This window comes from Suillus fuscotomentosus (genome assembly GCF_016647785.1).
Source record: "Suillus fuscotomentosus strain FC203 chromosome Unknown F5891scaffold_7, whole genome shotgun sequence".
In the NCBI taxonomy this organism is placed as follows: domain Eukaryota; kingdom Fungi; phylum Basidiomycota; class Agaricomycetes; order Boletales; family Suillaceae; genus Suillus; species Suillus fuscotomentosus.
The window spans coordinates 721,722-743,008 of NW_024539519.1; the positions used below are offsets into that span (position 1 = coordinate 721,722).

At 44.8% G+C, this 21,287-nt stretch overlaps 6 protein-coding genes across 6 annotated transcripts; 2 read left to right on the forward strand and 4 right to left on the reverse strand.

The window, feature by feature from the left end:
- Window positions 1–3,882: 3,882 nt before the first annotated feature.
- F5891DRAFT_943997 (uncharacterized protein) lies at window positions 3,883–4,933 on the reverse strand (the record flags this gene model as incomplete). The annotated part of the gene is made up of 4 exons (XM_041374517.1): window positions 3,883–4,123; window positions 4,178–4,330; window positions 4,389–4,849; window positions 4,886–4,933. Coding segments are annotated over 4 exons (903 nt in total), but the record flags the coding sequence as incomplete, so codon positions are not given.
- Window positions 4,934–4,942: 9 nt separating this feature from the next.
- Window positions 4,943–5,276, reverse strand: F5891DRAFT_1183341 (uncharacterized protein; the record flags this gene model as incomplete). Its single annotated transcript, XM_041366268.1, has 2 exons — window positions 4,943–5,095; window positions 5,148–5,276. 2 exons carry the CDS (start codon window positions 5,274–5,276, stop codon window positions 4,943–4,945), a joined length of 282 nt encoding a protein of 93 aa, XP_041230971.1.
- A 1,860-nt stretch (window positions 5,277–7,136) lies between these two features.
- On the forward strand, window positions 7,137–8,140 carry F5891DRAFT_976335 (uncharacterized protein; the record flags this gene model as incomplete). Its single annotated transcript, XM_041376595.1, has 5 exons — window positions 7,137–7,216; window positions 7,278–7,411; window positions 7,438–7,635; window positions 7,678–7,894; window positions 8,008–8,140. The coding sequence occupies 5 exons, from the start codon at window positions 7,137–7,139 to the stop codon at window positions 8,138–8,140; spliced, it is 762 nt and encodes a 253-aa protein (XP_041230972.1).
- A 1,922-nt stretch (window positions 8,141–10,062) lies between these two features.
- F5891DRAFT_1183345 (uncharacterized protein) lies at window positions 10,063–12,138 on the reverse strand (the record flags this gene model as incomplete). The annotated part of the gene is made up of 7 exons (XM_041366269.1): window positions 10,063–10,675; window positions 10,728–10,818; window positions 10,871–11,051; window positions 11,268–11,425; window positions 11,473–11,585; window positions 11,635–11,763; window positions 11,819–12,138. The coding sequence occupies 7 exons, from the start codon at window positions 12,136–12,138 to the stop codon at window positions 10,063–10,065; spliced, it is 1,605 nt and encodes a 534-aa protein (XP_041230973.1).
- A 1,949-nt stretch (window positions 12,139–14,087) lies between these two features.
- Window positions 14,088–17,462, reverse strand: F5891DRAFT_1126157 (uncharacterized protein; the record flags this gene model as incomplete). The annotated part of the gene is made up of 10 exons (XM_041364056.1): window positions 14,088–14,500; window positions 14,534–14,759; window positions 15,015–15,394; window positions 15,471–15,541; window positions 15,589–15,764; window positions 15,815–15,892; window positions 16,031–16,174; window positions 16,261–16,562; window positions 16,627–16,819; window positions 17,145–17,462. The coding sequence occupies 10 exons, from the start codon at window positions 17,460–17,462 to the stop codon at window positions 14,088–14,090; spliced, it is 2,301 nt and encodes a 766-aa protein (XP_041230974.1).
- A 385-nt stretch (window positions 17,463–17,847) lies between these two features.
- F5891DRAFT_976338 (uncharacterized protein) lies at window positions 17,848–20,494 on the forward strand (the record flags this gene model as incomplete). Its single annotated transcript, XM_041376596.1, has 7 exons — window positions 17,848–18,172; window positions 18,300–18,462; window positions 18,566–18,860; window positions 18,898–19,374; window positions 19,424–19,762; window positions 19,822–20,172; window positions 20,216–20,494. The coding sequence occupies 7 exons, from the start codon at window positions 17,848–17,850 to the stop codon at window positions 20,492–20,494; spliced, it is 2,229 nt and encodes a 742-aa protein (XP_041230975.1).
- Window positions 20,495–21,287: the final 793 nt, after the last annotated feature.

A 21,287-nucleotide genomic window follows, 5' to 3' on the forward strand; every position in this document is an offset into this window, starting at 1 on the left:
TTGTGTACTTCTATCCAGTTGGAAAGGGAGTCGTTGAACTTTAGCTGTGTTTTCCATCCTGTTAGCATTCTTACTGTAAAGTCTACTATTTCTGGAGGTAGGCGACATTTCTGCATGTTGTAGGCTAGTTGATTGGTGACAGTGTTGGGAAAAGCACCTTCAATGTCGAGAAATAGGATGGAGGTGACCTTGTTGTTCCTCCATGTGTTCTTGATTGTTGTTTCGAGTAGATGCAACGAGTCAGTGGTGGTGCGTCCTGGTCGTCCTCCAAAGTGCATATTGGGGAGAAGGTTATGGTGTTCTATCGTTTGTGTGACTTATTCCGCTACAAGGGCTGTTAGTAGTTTACATGTTGTGTTGATGAGGGCAATCGGGCGGTAGGCTTTTGGTACTGAATAGTCTGCTTTACCTGGCTTGCATAGAACCACCGTAGTGAATTCTTTCCATGGATCGAAGTATGTTTTGAGGTTGAAGACTGCGTTGAAGAGATGGAGGAGGTATGGGATTAGTATGTGTTGCACGTGTTTAAATACAATGTTGCATATTCCATCGGGTCCTGGTGCTTTGTATGAGCTGGTGTTGTTGATCATGCGGGTGAGTTGTTCTTCTGTGATGACGGTGAAGGGTGTGATCAGGTCTGGATATTCAAAGTTAGTTGGTACAGCGCTTGAGTTCAGCGGGGGAGGGAAAAAGGCTTCCGCGAGGGCTTTGCTTTTGTCTTTGTTTGTGATAGCTTCCAAGTGATTACCATTGGCGTCTTTGGTCTTGAGTACTGGGATGCTGATCCTGCCTCCATCCCTGTATGGTCTGGTGATGAACTTGTTAGCGGTGTAGATACTATCAGTGTCCAATTCTTCGAGAAATTCTATCCAGTGTTCTTGTTTCATTTTGCAGATGGTTTCGGTGACTTGGTTATGGTACTTGTGGTGTTCCTTGTGTATAGGGTGATCAGGTAGTCCGCGCATTTTGTAGGACTGTCCACTTAGTTCATCTTTCTTCTTTAGCATCATCGTTAGCTCTTTTGTCCACCAGTGTTTTGCGTGGGGGCTGGGTTTTGTTTTGGGGACTTTGCTATCAATAGTCTTTTTGAGGGTGGTGCTGAGGTTGCTGGCTGCAGCTTGGAATTGTTCTATAGAGGTGATGGGTGTAGGTTCCAGGTATTCGCTGAGGTATGTCTGGAGGTAGCCGTTGAATACTTTCCAGTCGACTTCACAGAAGTTGGCGGTGATCAACATTGAGGTGCGTGGAATTTCTAGGTCCAGGATGCTGATTATAGGTACATGGTCTGTGCGTGGGGGGCGTCGTCTGGGAGCAGTGTTACATATGGTGAAGGCATCTAGAATGTGGTTAGTACAGAAGATATTATCGGGTCTTGTCCAGTTTACAGTGCTTGAGGATTGTAGTGTCAGTATGTTTTTCGGGAGTGCCATGTGTAGGTCATAGTCTGCTAGAAGGTCTATGATTAGTTGGGCATTGTGTTGAGCGTCTGGTGGTGAGCAAAGGTGAGTGTTTTGTTCTTCTTCCCATAAAGGATGATGGGCATTGAAGTCGCCCATCAGGAGAATATGGTCATTGGCTGAGGGACAGATGGTGCAGATTTCTCGTTCTAGATATTTAGATATGGCCGGGATTGTTTCGCATTTCTTGCTGTCGTCGTATATGTTGAATATAGTGATTTTTCCGAAAGGACCATTAAGCTGTATTAGTACTACATCAGAGGATGGGAATGGTAGCTGGCGCCAATTGTTGGTGTTGATGTGTTTGTTGATGAGGGTGACTGCGCAGGATCTGTTGCCATCAGAGTGTCGGTTCAAAGGGTATATGATGTTCCAGTCCTGGGTTGCTCTCATGTTGCCTAGGAAATTGATACATGGTTCTTGAATAATCAGTATGTCTTGGTCTTTTGCTGTGAAGGGACCGCTAAGGACACAATGTTAGGCTGTATCTGATTTGTTGAGGTTTTCCTGCCATATCTTCAGTCTGGTTGGTTGATTGTTGGGTGTATTATGCATATAGCGAGTCAATGGTGGATATGGCTGGCATTATAGATCGTTGGCGTTGGTTTGTTTGTTGATGTGTGAATCCTCTGTTTGATGGTACATATGAGCCTCTCGTTGGTTGAGTTCTTCTTGGTGGAGCTAGGTACTTGTCCATGGTGTTTTGGGTGGGCTGGGATGGAGGCGGTGGTGGGTCCCAGTAGTTGTTTTCATTTCTTTGTTTGATATATGGTTTTGCTTTTTCTGGCACTTGTACTTGGGTCCACACTTCATCTGTGGGGAAGTAGGGCACCGTATTCTCCGGTTGTCTAGTGTCTAGGTCGGCGCATTTGCTGATGAATTTGGGGCATGCGCAGTCCCAACTTGCATGATCATCGGAGCTGCAGGATACACAGTGTGGCGAGTTTTGTTATTGCAGTTGCTCGTTCTGTGGGATTCAGAGCAGTTAGTGCAGACATCATTATGAGCGATGCATTCCTTTGCGATGTGTGCATAGTTTTGACATTTGGCACATCGTATGGGTTCTCACTTGTTCTTTCTCATTTGGAGGTGAGTGCTATTGAGCATTATTCCATCGTGTATACCTAGGTTAGCCATTATTAGATTAGAGAAAGAGACTATGATGTGTGCTACTCTTTGGTTGTTGTTACATTTTTCTGGGGGTTTGACCCATCTTGCTGAAGTTACGGTGCCATTTGTCCAGTTATTTTCTTTTTCAAGGTCTCTTAGTTGAGTGTGATCGCTAGGTTTGAATGTTAGTGGGACAAATTGAATAATTACTTGGTATGATCGTTCTTTGATAGAGGCCATTGGGTCGAGCGCTTGAATGAATTCTTTTTTGATTTTATCTGTTTTTAAGTAGTTAGCGCCTTCGATTGTGAGCATCTCTATTACGGTTCCTCTGTTATGGAATTGGTTTACCGCTCGGATTTCGAGTTCTGGGGAGTCAGGTTTAGTAATGGTACTTATCACTTTCTTGATGTTGTCGAGAAGTTGGGCATGGGATACTTTTCCTGGGGCTAGATGGCTGTCCATTTTTATGTCGATGAGTATTTGGTGTGCCTTGATTGCTTCTCTTGCTGCTCTCTGGGTTATTGCTGGGTTGTTGTTGATATGGATTCCTGATAGTAGTGCTTTCTTGTATCTGTCTTGTTGATTGGCTTCTTTGACTTGCATTGTGAGGGTCATAACAGTGTCTTGCATCTTTTCGAGACGTGAATCAATAGCTGTTGTATCTATGGTTTTGTCGGAGTTGTTGTTATCGTTGATGTTGGTGGAGATGTCCGTGATCTTGGTTTGGGTAGCTTTCATTTGTTTGGCTGTGGCAGAGATGGTTTCTGAGATGTCCTGAATTTTGGCTATTTGTGGGGCTACAGCTGCTAGTACCAGTTTAGTGATTTTGTCCGCTGAGTCTATTTCTGCCACTTCTTCTAGCAGGAAGGCAACTGCTCTAATTGAGTTTTGCGCTGGTATTGTCATTACAGGGAGTTGAGTTATGTGGAATAGGATGTCTGATAGATTGTCAGTAGAAAATGGTTTGCCGCTGATGGCCATTGCTGTTTGTGTGAGATGAGCTTTGGCACTTACTACATCATTAACTTCGCTATTGATGCCCATGATTTCATGTACTGCTAATCTAGATGATGATCTTACTGCTTTGGTGGCCAGGTTAGTTGCTTTTTGGGTTGTTTTTGTGTTTAGCATCATTATATGTTTTGTTTTTGCGTCATTGTGTTTTCTGGGTCTAGTATGTTTCTAATTGATAGAGAAAGAGAGAGAGATAGAGGAGGAGGAGGAGGAGGAGGAGGAGGAGGAGGAGGAGAGATGTATATTAACAAGCTATCGGGATTAGACTGGTCTGGGAGAGGTTTGACGCCTTTTGGCGTCATTGGCGCTGTCGAGCGCTATGTTGAAAAAATTTCTTTTGGGGTCCTACTTGGGGGTGCCACTTGGTGTCGGTCCAAGAAGCGATGCTAGCATTATTTAAAATATGTGCCCTGTAAGGCTCATTGGGCACAAAGTATGTGAGACCAGTATGCAACCCAGGATCGCCAGCTTTGGATGACCACAAATGGTTCTTGAGGCGAAAATTGGCATCTAGAGCTAGGAATATAGCATACAGGAACCTTGTTTGCCAATGTCAGTAGATGGAAAGAGACATGTGAACAACTTGAACTAACTTTAGAGAGACGTCTATCTGCTCCCAGTCTCCTGGTAAATTGATTCCAGGGTGCAGACAGGCAGGACACTGTACTGCAAGCACGCCTGGTTCTGTTGAAGTGATTCCTCCTCCAACATTTCCTCGACCCGCTTGCTTCATCATTCTAATATGCCTGAACTGTCAGATTGTCCTCATGAAGGCCCTGTATCGACTCTAAGGTATGTTAGTACTTTAGTTGAGAGTTGAACAACAGAGTACATAAGGGACTCACATTGGGAATATTCAATCCCACATTGTCTGTCAAATGCTCAAGTGTCATATAAAATTCATGCCCTGAGACCTTGCTTGACCACATCATAACAAGAAAATATTTGAGTACACACCTTGTGCATGCAGTTTGTGGGAAATGGATTGTCACAGGGTACCAGTCACAACGAAGCAGCTGTTGACGATGGGAAACATGTTGTTCACAGTCACAGAAATCAATGTTGATGCGATGGATTCTGTTCACATGTATAACTATGAAATCCACATGTCCACGCTCAGGACACACACATTTCAAATCACTGTGCCCCAGTTGCACTCTCAATCCTATCTCTTTTAAGCTGCTTTGTTCAAACAATGACCCATTCCATTTCTGAAACATAGTAAGTAAGAACAACGTGACATTTAGCTGCACGCATTCACCAACCTTGATAACATGCAAAGGCAATCATCGATGTGACACCACACAACATGCTGCACATGTCATTTCCAAGCCGAAGCAGTCCTCACACCAGTAAAGTCACTCTTTCAGACCATTTGCATCTGATTCGCCACAGGAGCATAATTCATTTGTGGCACTACCGCGACCTTCTAGACACAAGTCCTCAAGGAGGTACTCCTTGCGATAGCCACTTCTGGACTCATAACCCATCCATTTGCGTAATGGCGCATCCTGCATTGAAAGGTGAATTCCTGTATACTCCACTATACATAATATAGCTTACCGATGATGGGTAATGCTTGGCAGGAGTCTGTACTATGGAATCTGAATGGACAACACTGTCATCGTTGACATAATACTTGTCCCCAATATCACCTAAACTAAGATCAAGGTTCGTCTCCCATTGATTCATCGGCTGTCCTGTGGTCATTTTCCCAATCTTCTTCGGCGAACACGTTGTAATGGTTAGTCTTCGATGGTCGGAAGTTAATGAAACCATACGTGATTGTGACATCCCAATGTCGACTTCGCTATCAGAGTTGTTGTGGTAAGCAATATACTTTCACTTTTTTACCATTATGAATATTAATTGAGGCTGAAAAAAATCAACATACCAGGAGGGCAATGCCATTCTTTTGCAAGAAGGTTTCCTGCCAAGTGAGATCCTCCACTTGGCAAATATCAAGTTACTTTGGCAATCAAGTAGCTTTCTCCAGTATGTCTCATCTTTGATTCGGGTCTATCCATTCATAACTGATACCTTATAAGATACTCCCCCTCTATTCTGTTTGCCCCTTACCCTACCACAATGAACAACTGCACCACTTCCTCTGCACCAGTTGTCGAGTACACCTGCGGTCACACCAAGGCTGCCATGGACAAATTTTATCCTTGTGGTGCTTGTATTGGCCATGTTTTAATGCCGGCGTGCTGCGGTAAGTAGTGTAATCTCAAAATGTTACAACTCTTCACTGAACGGTTAGCAATACATAGTTGATCTTATTGCCGGTGCAACTGTCACCCTGTTTTGTCGTCCTGAGCACACAAAGGATTTTCATAGTGTTGTTCGAGATGTCATGCGTGACATCTATCTTGCAGATGTCATCAAGAATGGAGAAGAGGCCGACAGAGAGCATGCAGCGCAGCAAGACGAGGCTGGACAAGATGGCGAGGTTGTACGCCCCCCGAATTCCTTGCCCTTGCCCTCACCCCCACCCTCACCCTTGGATTCCAGTTGTATGCCAACATATTGCAGTAAGTTCATTCACTGTATCATTGTGACTCCCTCTGAACAGTCACCGAACAGTTGACCTCATAGCTAATAAAGTTGTTGGATTTCTTTATCATCCTGAGGACCTGGAACACCTTCATTGTGTTATCTGTGATGTAGTTTTTGAGCTCCACGACGCAGAAAAGAATGGAGTGAATACCGAACTGTAACTTACATATGACTCTCTGAAGTTCATGTCTTAGCCAATCTAGTGCATTGAATATGTGACTGAATTGCACCTAGACAAGGATCAATATCAGTTTTATATGGGTGCATTTAGGTCCAACTGCTCTGCAATATGCCGGAATCTATTGGCTGCTGGACCATAATCAATAGTCATGAGACCTATTGATAACAGATGTTCAATCACTCAGCTAACAGTTATACTGACCTTTCAACATATAACTAACCAGTACAAGCCTAATAATATATCGGAATCTCACTGATTTGATGTGCATAGTTGGACCTAATGATATATGCACATAAAATCAGTGTGTACAATCCATTAGGCTGCTGGACCATAATCAATAATGTCATTGATACATGCCACTGGTAACAAATTTCTAATCACCAAGTGAACTGACATTCCAGACCTCTGCAGTCTCGAATACTTTCCTGGTACTTGTGTCTGGCCCAATGTCTTTGCCTGGCCCTGGAAGCACTAACAGCCACAGCAGGAGACAAACATCATTGGCGTCCATCTACAACTGGCACTGGGCCTGGTCATGCTGGTCCTGGATTGCCGCAAACTCCAAATAGCACTATCCCTCTGCCCCTTTCTATCCCAGCTGCCTCTCAGTATTCAAAGGATTAGGTTGGTTTGTATAGACTAACTAGCACTGATTTGACACTTAGAATTCACTGCTCTGTACTATGGGTTCTCACTGTTCAATGACCATAATCACAACAATAGACATTGTATTGTTTTTATTGGCCAACAGAACTCTCCCCCCCAATTCGCACAGGTAGAAAATTTTACTTCTTATACTGCTTAGGTTACTCATGGCTCGTCCAGCCATACACACCACCCCAGAAGCAAAGCTGCACGCTGCACGCACAAAACAACTAAAGTACTATCACAGGTGAGTTTATTATCTGATCATAAAATCATTAGCTGAGTACCCATCATGATACAGCCATAAGGATATTATCAACACTAAATGGTGCCTTCAATCTTGTATGCCAACGACACCCAAAATATCTTCCACCTCCAAGCCAGAGATGGACCATTGTTCAACCTCATCCTCATCCTCAGCTCGTGATCTGTCTCCTGCACCGTAAGTTTTGATACCTTTCAATGAAGATTTGGCAGCAGCTGAGTGTAATAATAGCACCACTTTAGCTAGATGCTTGGAGATTGTCCAAGATGCCAAGGATGAGCTAATCGGTCTCGCCATGTTACCTGGCCCTTATGCATATGTCGAGCATATTCTTGCAAAGTATGTCGCAACAATACCTCATGAATGCTTCGATATCGAAACTGTTGACCACAGCAACCCAGGTGATCCTTCCATAATCAATGACGCCATCCTGAAGGTTTAAGGTATTTATGAGAAGGTGTTCCTTGGTCAAGATTCAATTTTGGATATGTGTGGAGTATGTGATGAGTGGAGGGTTGCAGATGAAGTCTGCCAGGCAATTCGTCATGTGATTGCATACCTGGAGGATGTCTCATGGAATGTCAGCCAGGGTAGCACTCATCTTGCAATCGCGCATGTAGGTCAAATGTTAAAGTATCAGAAGGATAGACACATTGACATGTACGTGTAACATAACAATTCATGCTACACACTGAGGTGAATTGAGCAATCGAGCGAGTCATAGCAAAGAACTTATATTGGAATTACAAGTGATCAAGACAAAGTAACACTAGGTGCAATGTAATGTGGTATGGACAGAAGGGCGAGCAGCGTGATGACAAGACAACGAAACAAACATGGCAGTATTTGGTACGATTTGATGCAGTATGGGTAAGAAGGCTGGATAGCACGACAACAAGACAATGAGATGTCAAAAACAGCATAAAACGAATCACCGGCGAGTGCAGAGCTTCTTCATGGTCTGGCCACTGTTATCTGCTGGTGCCCGCTTCCGGGGAACACTGAAGGTGACATGGATGGGTCAGCTAACGAAAAGATCAACGGAGGTTTGAATTGCTCACCTCTTCTTCATGGTCTGGCCACTATCATCTGCCGGTGCCCGCTTCCCAGGGATACTGAAGGTGACATGGATGGGTTAGCCAACAAAAAGATCAATGAAGGCTTGAATTGCTCACCTCTTCTGAGAATTAGAAGCACGAAACACGATAACACGACTCATCACCCAGTGAACATCAGCAATGGCGATAGCTCACACTGCATGTTTCCAACCTTGGCTGTCATTGGCCAATGCCCACCAGTCAATAGTTGCGAGAATACTGAGGAATCCGTTGTAGAGAATCATGTCTCTCATGGCATGATATGGCAGTTCCCACCAAGGAGTACATAGCACGAACTTGTAGTGTCACTCCGTGCGCTACCCACAGCTATCCCTATATGAGGCGCAACTTTCCCGCGCAACGCGCGCCATGCACGCACCATTCCCGCTGTAAAAACAACAATACTACTAGGAACAAATGATGCTCCTGGCAGTATCTATAAATGTTGATAGGTCGCGCGTTGCCTAGTCTGCATTGCTTGAGGAGACAAGTGCGTTCGACCCTAAAGGGGAGGTGAGTACAGCAAAGATCTAGAGGTATGCGCGCAACGCGAAGCGCGAGAAAGCGCAGGTGCGCGCAAGGTACGAAGGCGCGGGAAAGCGCGCGCGCGTAAGCGGTAATAAGAGAGACTAAGCTTAAGTGATAATATGATGCAATATAAGAAAAGAGAGATGCAAAGTGTAGACAAAATGGAGTTCTACTATGTACTGCTAAGTAAATAGTGGGTGATAACTAGTAAGTTAAAGGGAAAAAGTAAGGTAAATAATAGTATGTACTGCTGGCGCTTATATAGCGCGCCTAAGCGCGCTCATGCGGAGCCGAAGCGCTACCGAGTAGGTATGTAAAAATATATATGAGTGAGAAACTATGATAAAAATAAAGGTGGAACTATGCTAATAAAGGAAATGGAAATATACGCACTAGGGAGCTTGGTGGACAGTGGATGGATGCATCTGGATGGCTGGCGCTATAGGGCGCGCAAGCGCGGGAACGCGCGCGCGCGTATACATCGTGAAGCGCGGGAATGGTGCGCGCATGGCGCGCATTGCGCGGGAAAGCTGCGCGTCATATAGGAATCACTGTGGATGGTACACAGAGTGATGCTGCGAGTTGGTGCTGTATACTCCCTAGTGTAAAGCGCCATATCACACTATGAGATGCACGAGTCTCTACACCGCGCTTCGCAATGTATGCACGCGCACATGTTCCTGCGCTTGAGCGCCCTATAGCGCCAGCCATCCAGAAGCATCCATCCACTGTCCACCAAACCCTCTAGTGCGTATATGTCCATTTCTTTTATTAGCATATCATTCCACCTATATTTTTATAATGGACCCTTACTTATATATATCTTTACATACCTACTCGGTAGCGCTTCAGCTCCACATGACCGCACTTAGGCGTGCTATATAAGCGCCAGCACAGAAGTTTTCCACTTACTTTTCACCCAACTTACTAGTTACCACCCACCATTTTACTTAGCAGAACATAGTAGAAGTCTATTTGTCTACACTTCGCATCTCTCTTCTCTTATATTGCATCATATTAGCACTTGAGTCTAACTTCTCTATTATTTCTGCATACGTGCACGCGCTTTCCCGCGCTTCGCGCTAATACGCGCGCGTGTTCCCGCGCCTTGCGCACACCTGCACTTTCTCGCGCTTTGCTTCAGCGCACACTTCTAGATCCTTGCTGCACTTGCTTCCCCTAGGGTCGAACGCACTTGTCGTCTCAAGAATAGCAGACTAGGCAACGCGTGACCTCACAACATTTATAGATACAGCTAGGAGCCTCTTTTGTTCCTCGTTGTATTGTTGTTTCTACACCGTTCTTGCCGGGCTTAGACAGAGCATCCCAGTCACCATCTTGATGGTCAAGTTCGTCGGGATTTGAGAAGTCTGGGGCGCCAATATTCCTCCAGGAAGGCTGGACTGCAGCCCACCAATGCCACCATTGAGTCACATACTTCTCTATATCAGGGATGACAGGGCGTCCCTTGCGTCCACGTGAGACCCACCAATGGATTTCCTTGGGCCGATTCTCGCTGCTGAGATTAAACATAGGTCCAGATGGACTCTCGAAGTCACTGGTCTGCTCGAGTTCAATGAATTTCACGACCAGCATGTCGTACAGAGGGGGGAGCAGGGAAGTGTCAGCTGTGAGATACTCAAGGGCGGTATTGACCCAGGAGGGGGAATTGGAAGGGAGGGAAATTGATGCTTTGAGTTCCAGTGCAGATCCATGGGGTTCATTGTCTAACGATCGAGCCTCATGGGGCCTCAGCTCAGGTGACGACACCTGCAAAGGAGAGGAGACAGGTGGTAAAGACATATGTTCGGAAAAACTGGGAGTAGAACATGTCAAACGCAAGTCATTCAATTGAAAGTGTTACATACTGGGCACCATCCTGTATGTCACGTTCATCACATATGTTGTCGGACCTAAGAGACTCCTCTGCAATGACTCCCTGGGTCTCAAGATCGGAAGCTGTTCACAAGCAGGAGTGAGTCATTACAGTCAAGGAGAAAAAACACCTTACCTGGCTTATCATGCATGCCAGCCGGAGAAGCAATGATAGGCTCATCAGCCAGAGAAGAAATGATAGGCTTGTCAGCCAGAGAAACAATGATAGGCTCATCAGCCGGAGAAGCAATGATAGGATCAGCAGCAGCACTTGGATTGGGTGCAGGAATATCAGGGTGTGCTGTAACAGCTGGATGCTGCAATCTGATCATGCGAGGTTATGGAGGGATAATGACTGGTCTTTTGATGGCAGCGTAAGGAAGGGCGTGTTTGACTTTGGTAACAGAGTGGTGGCCGTCATCGTCGCTGGAGCTAGCACTGGATGAATCAGAGGAACCATCTGTTTCTCCGGTGGGGGTAGTGCGGTGTCAATTCTTGGCATGGGCCCTCTGCTTCTGGCTCTTCTTAGCCACCTTGGTCTGCGAGGAACCATCCACTGCTGACGGTTGTGCTATGGGAGTGGCATCAGGCTCCACGATGGCATTGGAATCAGTTTCAATGGCAGGTAAAATGGGGGCTGTCGATGTGTCGCTGTCATCATCTAGACTTGCTCCTTCCCTATCCGCTTCAGCTATGCACAGTATTAGTTGATGGGCAAGTAGAGTATATTGTACTTACTGTAGCATGTAGCCAAGAACTCTTGAAAAAGACTTGTCATGATTTTGAACCTGGTCTTGTCAGCCATTTGCCAGTTTTTGGGGTGATCACTGAGATCAACACCCTCATGCATCCTGGATAGCACAATCAATGCATGAGAAGAAAAGTTAAGGGAAGACTGACATGATAACACTTAATTGGCCTTTCCTGCGAGGCTCAGGACCACCAATGAACAAAGTACAGTGCATTCCTGTGATGTCGGATATGCCAGCGAGTATGGGGCCAGAAAATTCTGGGAGTTGATCAAGGGCACTTCAGATGCTTAAAATTGAGCGCAGCATTTTGTAAATATGAAAATAAAAATCACCGTTGACAATCAGCAGGTAGTTTGGAAGTAGGAGCAGCAAGCGCAGCTTTCCAAGCCTCGACATTAGCAATCCCTTCCAATTCTGCCAACTTTTCATATGTCTTGCGAATGTCTTCGTCTAGACTGAGGAAATGTTGTCGCGTCAGTTGATCATAGAACGTAGCCCTTTCCTTGGCTGGCTTCTGGGCACATTTCCATTTCTCCTCAAATTCTTCTTTGAGATCAGTGTAAAATGGTCTTTCGACCAGTGCTGGTGGGCTTGCAATGCCCTTGGTTTGTTTTTCGCTACCCTGGAGAGTTGCTTGAGTAAGCAGGTCCATGGATCAGTTTCAGTTTTGAGACGACAACCAAGAGGGTTTAACTTTCGAGAGCGGTACTCAAACCAGTTGCAAATAGCCTAACGACACATTGAGTGACAAGCGAGTTAAAATTGGAGTAGATGGTACATACCTTGGTCATTGCAGTAACCTTCTGTTTTTTTTTGCTCAGACTCCTCATCATTGAGTATCTCCAGGATGATCTGTTGCAATGAGTCATACGGTGTTGTTGGTTCTTCGTTAACTTTGAGCTTCCAATGATAATGACAGAAATACTCATTAATCACTAAGTCGATATAGTCGTTGGTGTGGTGCCTGCTTTCCAAAAGTTCAACCTTATACTTCTCTAACTTACTGGTGAAAAACTCTAGGCGAGTTCCTTTTGCCCATTTTTGCTGCAGCTTTTCAACATATTGGAGGGGATCAAAGTCACTTCTGACCATTGGGACCATGTTATTAGTATTGCTGATAGACATAAACTCACATTAATACTGGCAATGTGTGAGCCCATACCGCTTACCTCATTAATGCTGTATTGTTTCCACAGAGGCATGCACTGGACAGTATAGTGAGATGAAAATGTACAGTGATGATGTGGGTGGCGCAAGCAGGATTATGTATATTATATTATTGGAATGGAATTATTAATAGTACTGTTCAGACGGAAAACCCTATTCTATGGGTAGTTGAGGTGATGAAAGTTCAAAGTCTGACTGAGCTAAATATGTGTCATCGAAGTGTAACCCTAATGTTGCAGGTAACCCTAATTTGACCCGTTGAGGTGATGAAAGTTTGAAGTCCGACTGAGCTATGTAAATATGTGTCGTCGAAGTGTAACCCTAATGCTGCAGGTAACCCTAATTTGCCCAGAGGTGCCAAATTGGGGTGGTGGCAACAACCATGAAAAATGTCAATGGATCCGTGGCAACAACCACATTAGTTTGGCCAAATACTACAACTAAGGCTGACCATAGACACTAGAGTCAGTTCATCAGTAAATTCGCACAATGGTTAACGTGCTTTAATGTGATTTTTCGTCACTTGTCACGAAAATGTTTGACATGCTGCTGTTTAGTTGTGCTTAGTCACTTGTCACTATTTTTTTCCAAGCGCTTACAAGTGCAGTCAAGCAGTTAAGTAGTGAAAGCGAGAAAAAGTGAAAACATTGTATACAATTGAATTAAGTAGTTACAAATGAGTAGTAATACTAAGTTCCTCGCTGTGCTCGACAACGAGAAGCATCAGAAAAGTTCAGCGGCTGAAAAAATGTCTATCTTCAGCCCACTGATATCATTCACTAGTAGCAAACACTTACTCTGATCATCAAACAATGAACCTCACACAAATGGTGAGTGCTGCGTCTTGTGTGTGAATGAATGTGATCGCTCGTAGCACTTAGTCCGGTTTGGAGAAGATCAGAGATGTGTTGTAGTAGACACTAATGTCTACTACACATGAGGAAGGTGCAACGAAGCGCATTCATGACTTGGCATGAAGCTGCGTGCCGGCAGACTGGAGGTGAGTCAATATATTTTGATAAACGAATAACTAACTCACATTGGTATTAGAATCATTCAAACGAGAACGGATGGATGGAAGTTGTGAGGCTGGGAACAGATCAGGAGTGGATGGCTGTAGTTGTTGTTGCTGCTGCTGATGAGAGTCACTAGTTAGTATCTCTTGTTGTATTCATCGTAGCGCATGGCGACATCACCTTCCGTATCGTCTGGTTGCACAATGGGAGTGTTAGCCATTTCTTCATTTTTGCCATTGTTATATTTGTCATACTGCATGATGACATCACCCATTGTCCATTTCTTCATTCTCACCATTGTTACATATATTCGTCATATCACATGATGACGTCACCCGTTGTATCGTCTGGTTGTGCAGTGGGGGCGTCGGCTGTTAGTAGTCTTTGTCTTCATCTCAATCTCCTCGAAGTTCGGCAATCACAATGCGATCTTGAAGGCATGGTGATCAGCAAATTTATTAACATAGAATGAGCGAAATGCATCATAAGAATGAAAGTACTTGATGTCGTCAGCAATGAAGTTGGGACCATAGACAGGGATTAAGTGTGCTGCACGGTAAACTGTGTCGATATGGATGATGGCAAAGTTTGGGGTGCTGTCATCATGAACACTTGGATGGACTATCCACATGCCAGTATCCTCATCCGCACAGTCACTGACCTTGTCGAACCACTGAACAAGGGCACATGGATATGTGACCCAATCAAACTTGAAAGAAAAAAAACATTTGACTCTTGCGACTTCGAGCCCTTTCATCCCTTCAAGGTCTGAATTGATGTTGACAAACACACAATCATTACAGGGAGAGACATTCCGCCAGAGTGGACAAGCTCAGATCTGTTCACGTCGCATGCCGCTGACACCACTGGGATCACTTGGGGCATAGAATGTCGCGGCTGCAGAATTGAAGACATAAAGTCCACCTTCGTGCCAAGGACAGCTAGCAGCAGGGACATCCTCTGGGTTGTGGGGATCATTCGGGAAGAGTTGAGAGAACAGAAAGTACTGGATAAGGCGTCGCAGGTGAGGTACATTGACCTCATCTGCTAGTTCTGCTACAGTCCGCATGCATTTTTGTTCTATTAAAACCTTAATGAGTATCAAAATTAACTAGAGCATCACTTATGAGGTGTCCTTGCCTTATGAGGTGTCTTTTCCAGCTGCACAAAAGCGAGCTTAAATGGCCATCAACAGCTTCACCCTTGTCAACCTCACCCTCCACTTCTGGTGCGATCACCAGGGCGTTTGGCTCATCTTCAGGGCCAACAGCTGCATATTGAGTAAGTAAAACAATCTGATTAAGTATGAAAACTTACTGAGAGCAGCCATGGCTCTTGATAACACAGAGCTGATGAGCATCCTGCGAGCAGCAAAGTCCCGGCGACTTGCTGCGAGTTTATCAAGCCATTGGTTAGTCAATAGCATTTGACCAAGGGCATTGTGCTTGTTAGACCACCGCCAAGGTTCCTTCACCACCTTGATGTGTTTGGATTCTGTGATCGACAAACATAATCCATTTGGCGCACCAAACAACCGGATCATGTCCACATAGTGGGTCATTGAGTGTTGATGAGGTAATGAGAAGTGAGGGACTGTGCCTGTGGTTTCGAAAATCTGGCAGTAGTGGTGGACCATAGTGAGCACATCACTGAGTTGAACCAGAGAGGCTTTGGTAATTACATCGCATCGTGCAATATAACAAAATTCTAAAAGCACGTGAAATGCTCACACCATATCTTGAGGTACATGGCCTTCAATAGCCAGAATGAAAACCTTCATGAGGGCCTTGGAATCAGTTACCCATCCACTGTTTGAAGCCACAGCCGTCAGGAAATCGCCATAGACCAGTGAATGACGCCACAGCAGCAATTCTGACTTATTGTTAGAGAATACCAAATGAATGAGTGAGGTCATGTACCTGCGATCTATGTCACTCATGATCTCTTCTCCTTGTTTGGTCCCATGCGTAAGTTTGAGATACTTTAGTACCCAATCCACAAGATGATCCTTGAAAGCGCCTTTGACTAGCTGGTGGAGGAGATCAAAGGATATCAACTGATGAATGTCGGCTTGGGGGAAATCATTTGTGAATGGCTGTACAAAATAAATAAGTACATAATTCGAGAGTGGGTAGTATCACTCACGACGAGAATGCTAATGATACCAAATTCATGCCACAATGTATCTGAGTCTATGTTTTCGAGTACGAGGAGATCTGTATGCTCTCGAGTGCATGGGATACCACCACCATCCAGGTCACCCCGATGTGCAAGACATCTACAAACATTGTCAGTAAAAGTTAGGTAGAATTAAGAAAGAGCTCACTTCGGGCATCAGTTTTTGATGGTACAAGATAGCACCAGTTGCTCCTCATAGTCAGCTATATAAGGTCCTAGGCCAAATATAATGTGTCGAAAATGACCGTCTGCACAACGCAGGACCTTGTACTTGGTCATCGCAGGCTTCAGGGTGGAAAGAATTGCAGATAGCGAGCAGTGAAAAAGCTGGTGGCAAAATAACGAAACGAATTGTTGTGAGCATATTTCCTCATAGCTGCGCTATAGATCAGATGAAGAACACGATTTTAAACATTAATACACGTACTTTTCGGTATAGAGAGGAAACCAATGATAACGAGAGCATCACGATGAGCGTGTTGCACATTGTTGTGCACATTGCCGATTGAGGCATACAAGGGGTAATATTTGTTATTACCTGTGCCCACAGATACAGTGGTCTTGTCACTCCCAAGGATTATTGGGATGAACATTGATCCATGTGTGTTCAGATCCTTCGATAACTCGTCCTGATAAATGTTAGTATGCCCCGAGTTATAAGAAATGCATCGAATATGTATGGCTTGTTGCCATGCCCAGTCTCCAGACATAAAGTCTTTCCATCAGCATGTATCGTCCGACTGAATCATACTCTCGAAATGGCGCATAGTCAATCTCACCCTTGTAGGTGGTATTGGCCAACATGTTGTGTGCCATCACACGGGGGTCTCTGTACCAAACTTCATAGTCTTTGCCCATCCACAGAGGAGTATCGTGCTCAGGGTGTTCCCCCATGTATTGAACCAAGAGACATTGCCAAGGGACATTGCCAAGCTGTGTAGTGTCAATGACCTTGTGCAAATCCTTGTGGTCCTGCAAATGGAGGGGAGTTATTGTGTTTTAATAGCTGCGCAGCCATCAAGTCGAATAGTATGTCCGAAGCTTTGTTAGACATATGGCATTGCTTGAAGGTAAACTCTGCCATTGAAAACTCAACATCACTGCGATACGGACTCCAGTCATGAGGAGACTTCAGTGGAGCAGGAGTTGGTGGTGTACCGGGCAGGTAGAAATACACCGTCAGCTGTGCATGGCAGTCCTAAGAGTGTGTCTGAGTCACGATTCATGAAAGGGTACTGATTGAAAAAAACTTACCATTGATGAGTGAATGATACATACGATAGTAACGCCCGCTCACTTCCATGAATTCTGACTCTGGATCCTCATCATCATCCAATGGTACAACATCAGGTGGGGGTGGTGAGAAATCAGGAGGAGGTGGCGAGAAATCAGGAGGAGGTGGCGAGAAATCAGGAGGAGGTGGCAACTGAGGTGGAGTTGGTAGAAAATCAGGAGGAGGTGTTGCCAGGCCACCGGAAAGGTTTTGGTGAACATCTGCAAATGGCACCCCACCATCGGAAAGATTTTGGTGAACATCTGCAAATGGCACCCCACCATTGGAAAGGTTTTGGTGAACTTTACATTGCTGGGCCACCGCAAAGGTTTTGGTGAACATCTGTGAATGGCACCCCACCATCGGAAAGGTTTTGGTGAGTATTGTCACCCCACCACCAGAACTGAAATATCCCCAGTGCACGTCAATATACCAACAGACAGGTTTTAGTAAACGTTAATACTCACCAGACTAAAGGTATTTCAATTTGGTGTGGGTCCTTTTATTCTGCTGAAAAAGTGCTGGCAAATATGCTCCGGAGGTTTATGTCAGTCGCAGTAGACTCACATTAGTTAGACAAGTACGTCAGACTATTAAGTAGGGTCCATTAATTATTCAGAGTCAGCTATCAACCATAAATTTTAAAATGTAATGAAACTCGCCTTGAACTCCCGGTAACCCGCCTGCCTCCAACTTTCTTCAGCCTCCAAATCCCTCCATAGACACAATGTCTCAGCCCAATGCAGTTATGCAGCGCATGGCAACTCGACCTAAGAATGCAACTCAACATCCTGGATGTATCTTGATTGAAAGTCAGGGAAAGAGACATACCGCTGCTCAGAAGGCTGCTGATGACCAGCATGAAAAGGAGGCAAAGGAGGCAAGTAATAAAGCTGTGCAGGAAAGTTATCAGTGTATTGCAACTATGCAAGCACAGATGCAGGCTGATCAAGATAATGCCCATGTTGACACACCTAAGCCTAAGCATCCTCGTGCATGCCCAGTGGGGAAGGCTGCAAAAACCTCGAAGACCCCCGACTCAACTATGGATGGTGGGCAAGCAGGAGCAGAAATTGTTCGCCGCCGATAAGCCTGTTGTCACCAAAGGCAAGGGTCAAAATGGTAGAGCCAGACAGTTAGCAGCTGGTGCTAATGTTTAACATCCTGTGAGTGAAAAAGACTTGGAGGAGGAGCCAGTAGCAGCAAAATCCCAGAGAAAAAAGGCCACCAAACCGCTGGTGAGAGATGTGATTGAAGTGTTAAACGCTGGCGTCATTATTGAGTCATTTGACAGATCAACAAAGGCACGTGATGCAAACGTTCAGAAGCTTCAATTGGATATGTAAGTGTTTGTCTTAACAGTAACTATGAGTCTCCTTTTCACTGAAACTGCCCTTTTTTTTCTTCAATGTCGCAATAAATAAATCTGATATCGATACTGCAAGTCCCAAAAAAATTTCATATTCTGGACGTATCCCGGGGTGGGTATCGACTGTTCCTGCAAACACCTCAAAGCCATCCTCCATGTCCAAGGTTGCTACTACACACCCACGCAGTACTACTACTTTCTCTAAGCTCACAAGAGGGAGCACTATCAGCAGCAATGTTCCACCCCCCACACCCATCAGTATTCCCAATGCTGGGTCTACTTTCTCGAACCTGTATGCATCTAACATTGATGAGGATGAGGAGCTGTTCAATAAACCTCTTTCTGGTTTCACAGGCAAAAAGGCTTTAACTGTGAGTCTGATCATATTGATATTCAAATTTGATGTAGTTCCAACCAAAACTGCAGATCGCGTCCAAAGCTCTTGACAATGTTTTCCCTCATGGTGCAACCTCAGAACCTGATCCAATTGAGGATGCCAAGCACGCAGAAGTCCCCAGTGATATCTGCGACCAAATTATCTTCATGAATTCGGGTATTGGCGACATCACCCCTCCACAGCTTGCCTTCCTGGGGGACTATAAGTCTGATTCCGATGCCAGTCATGAGCTACAGGCCGCGGATTATGACTCCGACCTTGTACCTCCACCCCTCGCCCAAAAACCCACATCTCGCTCCGTCTTCCCAGTGGATTATGAGTTGCTGGCTGCAAGCCAGAAGTGGAAACAGCCACCTCTTCTGAGTGATGACGACTTATTGTCGCTGTCATCTGATGATGAAATCATGGAGGTCACTAATGACTGTATGATCACAATTAAGGCTGAACCTGCTTCTGAACCAGTGTCCATGCACCGGTTGACATCTATGGTTTGTTTTGTTTGCTTGATTCTATGTTTAACTGATTGCGAGTTGTCAGACCAACATTGCTACCACTCTCAAAGCCCCTCCAGTGAAACGGCTGAAATCCAAATCGTCCACTACCACTATAACTGGTTCCCATCGTGCTATCGCCACTCCCTCCAAGGCAATTGCATGTTCTGCATTCAGGAAGAAGCATCTTCCAAAGGGTTGTCAGATGGCAAACAAGTGGGCAATGGAGCTCATTCCTACTGCCATTCGCTGTGTTGGCGATTTATATGAAGTATGGACTCTATCAGATGACATTCTCTGTCCTATCTTGCAGTCAGCCTGGGACGCAGTCTACAAAGACAAGATTCCACACACAGTTACAGCAAACGGGCCTGCCATTGCCCTTGTATGTTTTTTTTTTTGCACATGATGTAAATCTGATCATTTTATTTGTAGACCCTCTAGCGGTTGTCGGAGTGGCACAATAGCATTAGCAATGTGGCTCTCATTGTACTTGCAAACTTCATGATCTCACAGGAGGACCTTGACACTGATCAGGACCGTCAAGATTTTGCATTAGGCTTGCTCGAAAATCTCTGCTTTTTGTTCGGGGACATCTTAGAGGATGGAGAGACATCCAGACCATTCCAGTCTGACCTCCTTGTGCAGGTCCTCGTGCAGCACAAGTGCGCCATGTCTGGTGCTGTCAACATGCCAGGAATAAACAACACATTGCTGGGACACTCGAAGGGCACTCTCACTCTCATTACAGCAGCGGCATGTATTTTTTCCCTCCTCATACAGCTGACACCCTGTGTTTTAGATGGAATGTGCCATCAAACTTTTTGCCAATGGGCAGATGCTTCTGAGCGACATCGACACCGTTGGCAATGGCCAAAACAACAAGACCCCGCTGCACATTAATCTGTCGATGGGTAAAGAGAGTAGTGTTCCATTGGCATTTTCAGATATCAATTGGGGCGTGCAGACCAGGGCTTACATCATGTCTATCAGCCGCTTGCCAGACTCGGTTGTTTACCACAACGCAGAGCTCACACACAACCTTGCCATGAAGAGGCGTGGCACATGGATGGAGGTGGATGACCAAACTGAGGATGAGCGAGCCCTCATTCTCTAAAGGTAATGTTCTTCGCTCTTGTTATTGTCTTGAATCTGACTACTACTACTACTACTACTACTACTACTACTACTAGTAGCTGGTACCTTGGTTGTTTTCTCATTCAAGTTGCCATGCTGTCGCCATCTCGTTGCTGTCACCATCTTGTTGTCGCTGTCTCGTCGGTGGTGCCTCTACTACTACTAGTACTAATGTCATCATACTACCATTTTTTTGTCCATTTCAATGTTTTGTTCCATTTTTAGTTTCACACTTATTCTACTTACTACTTATTTCTCTCGCTACCTACTTATAATAATTGTCTTGTTCAGTTGAAATGCAAATGTTTTTTCCTCATAACAAGAGTGATCAAGCACAAATAAGTTGAAAATAAGAGCAAAAAAGGGGATATAAATTAAACCTATCATGATTGCAATGCAATACATTCTCAAATAAGTGCACAAAAAGTGCAAAAAAAGCGAACAAAAGCTAAATACAAGAGGAAGGGATCTGCTTTTGAACTTGTTGAAGCTTGTGACAAGGAGATGATATGGTTCTTGTGCGCTCTTATGTGAGAAAATAAGTGACGAAAAAGGAAGGCAAGGAATGTGCGAATTTACTGATGTTTCAGTTAGACTGATGACAGTCCAGCCCGACAACAAGGCAAGCCGTCGATAGATATTGAACTGGTAAATCTGGGTTTGAATTTATAGCGAATAAATAAATTGTTTATTTGGCCATCAGGCCTGCAGGGCGGAGTAGTCATGAGACCTGTAACCAGAAAATTAAAAGTTTCGTTGAAATTAATGTTTGA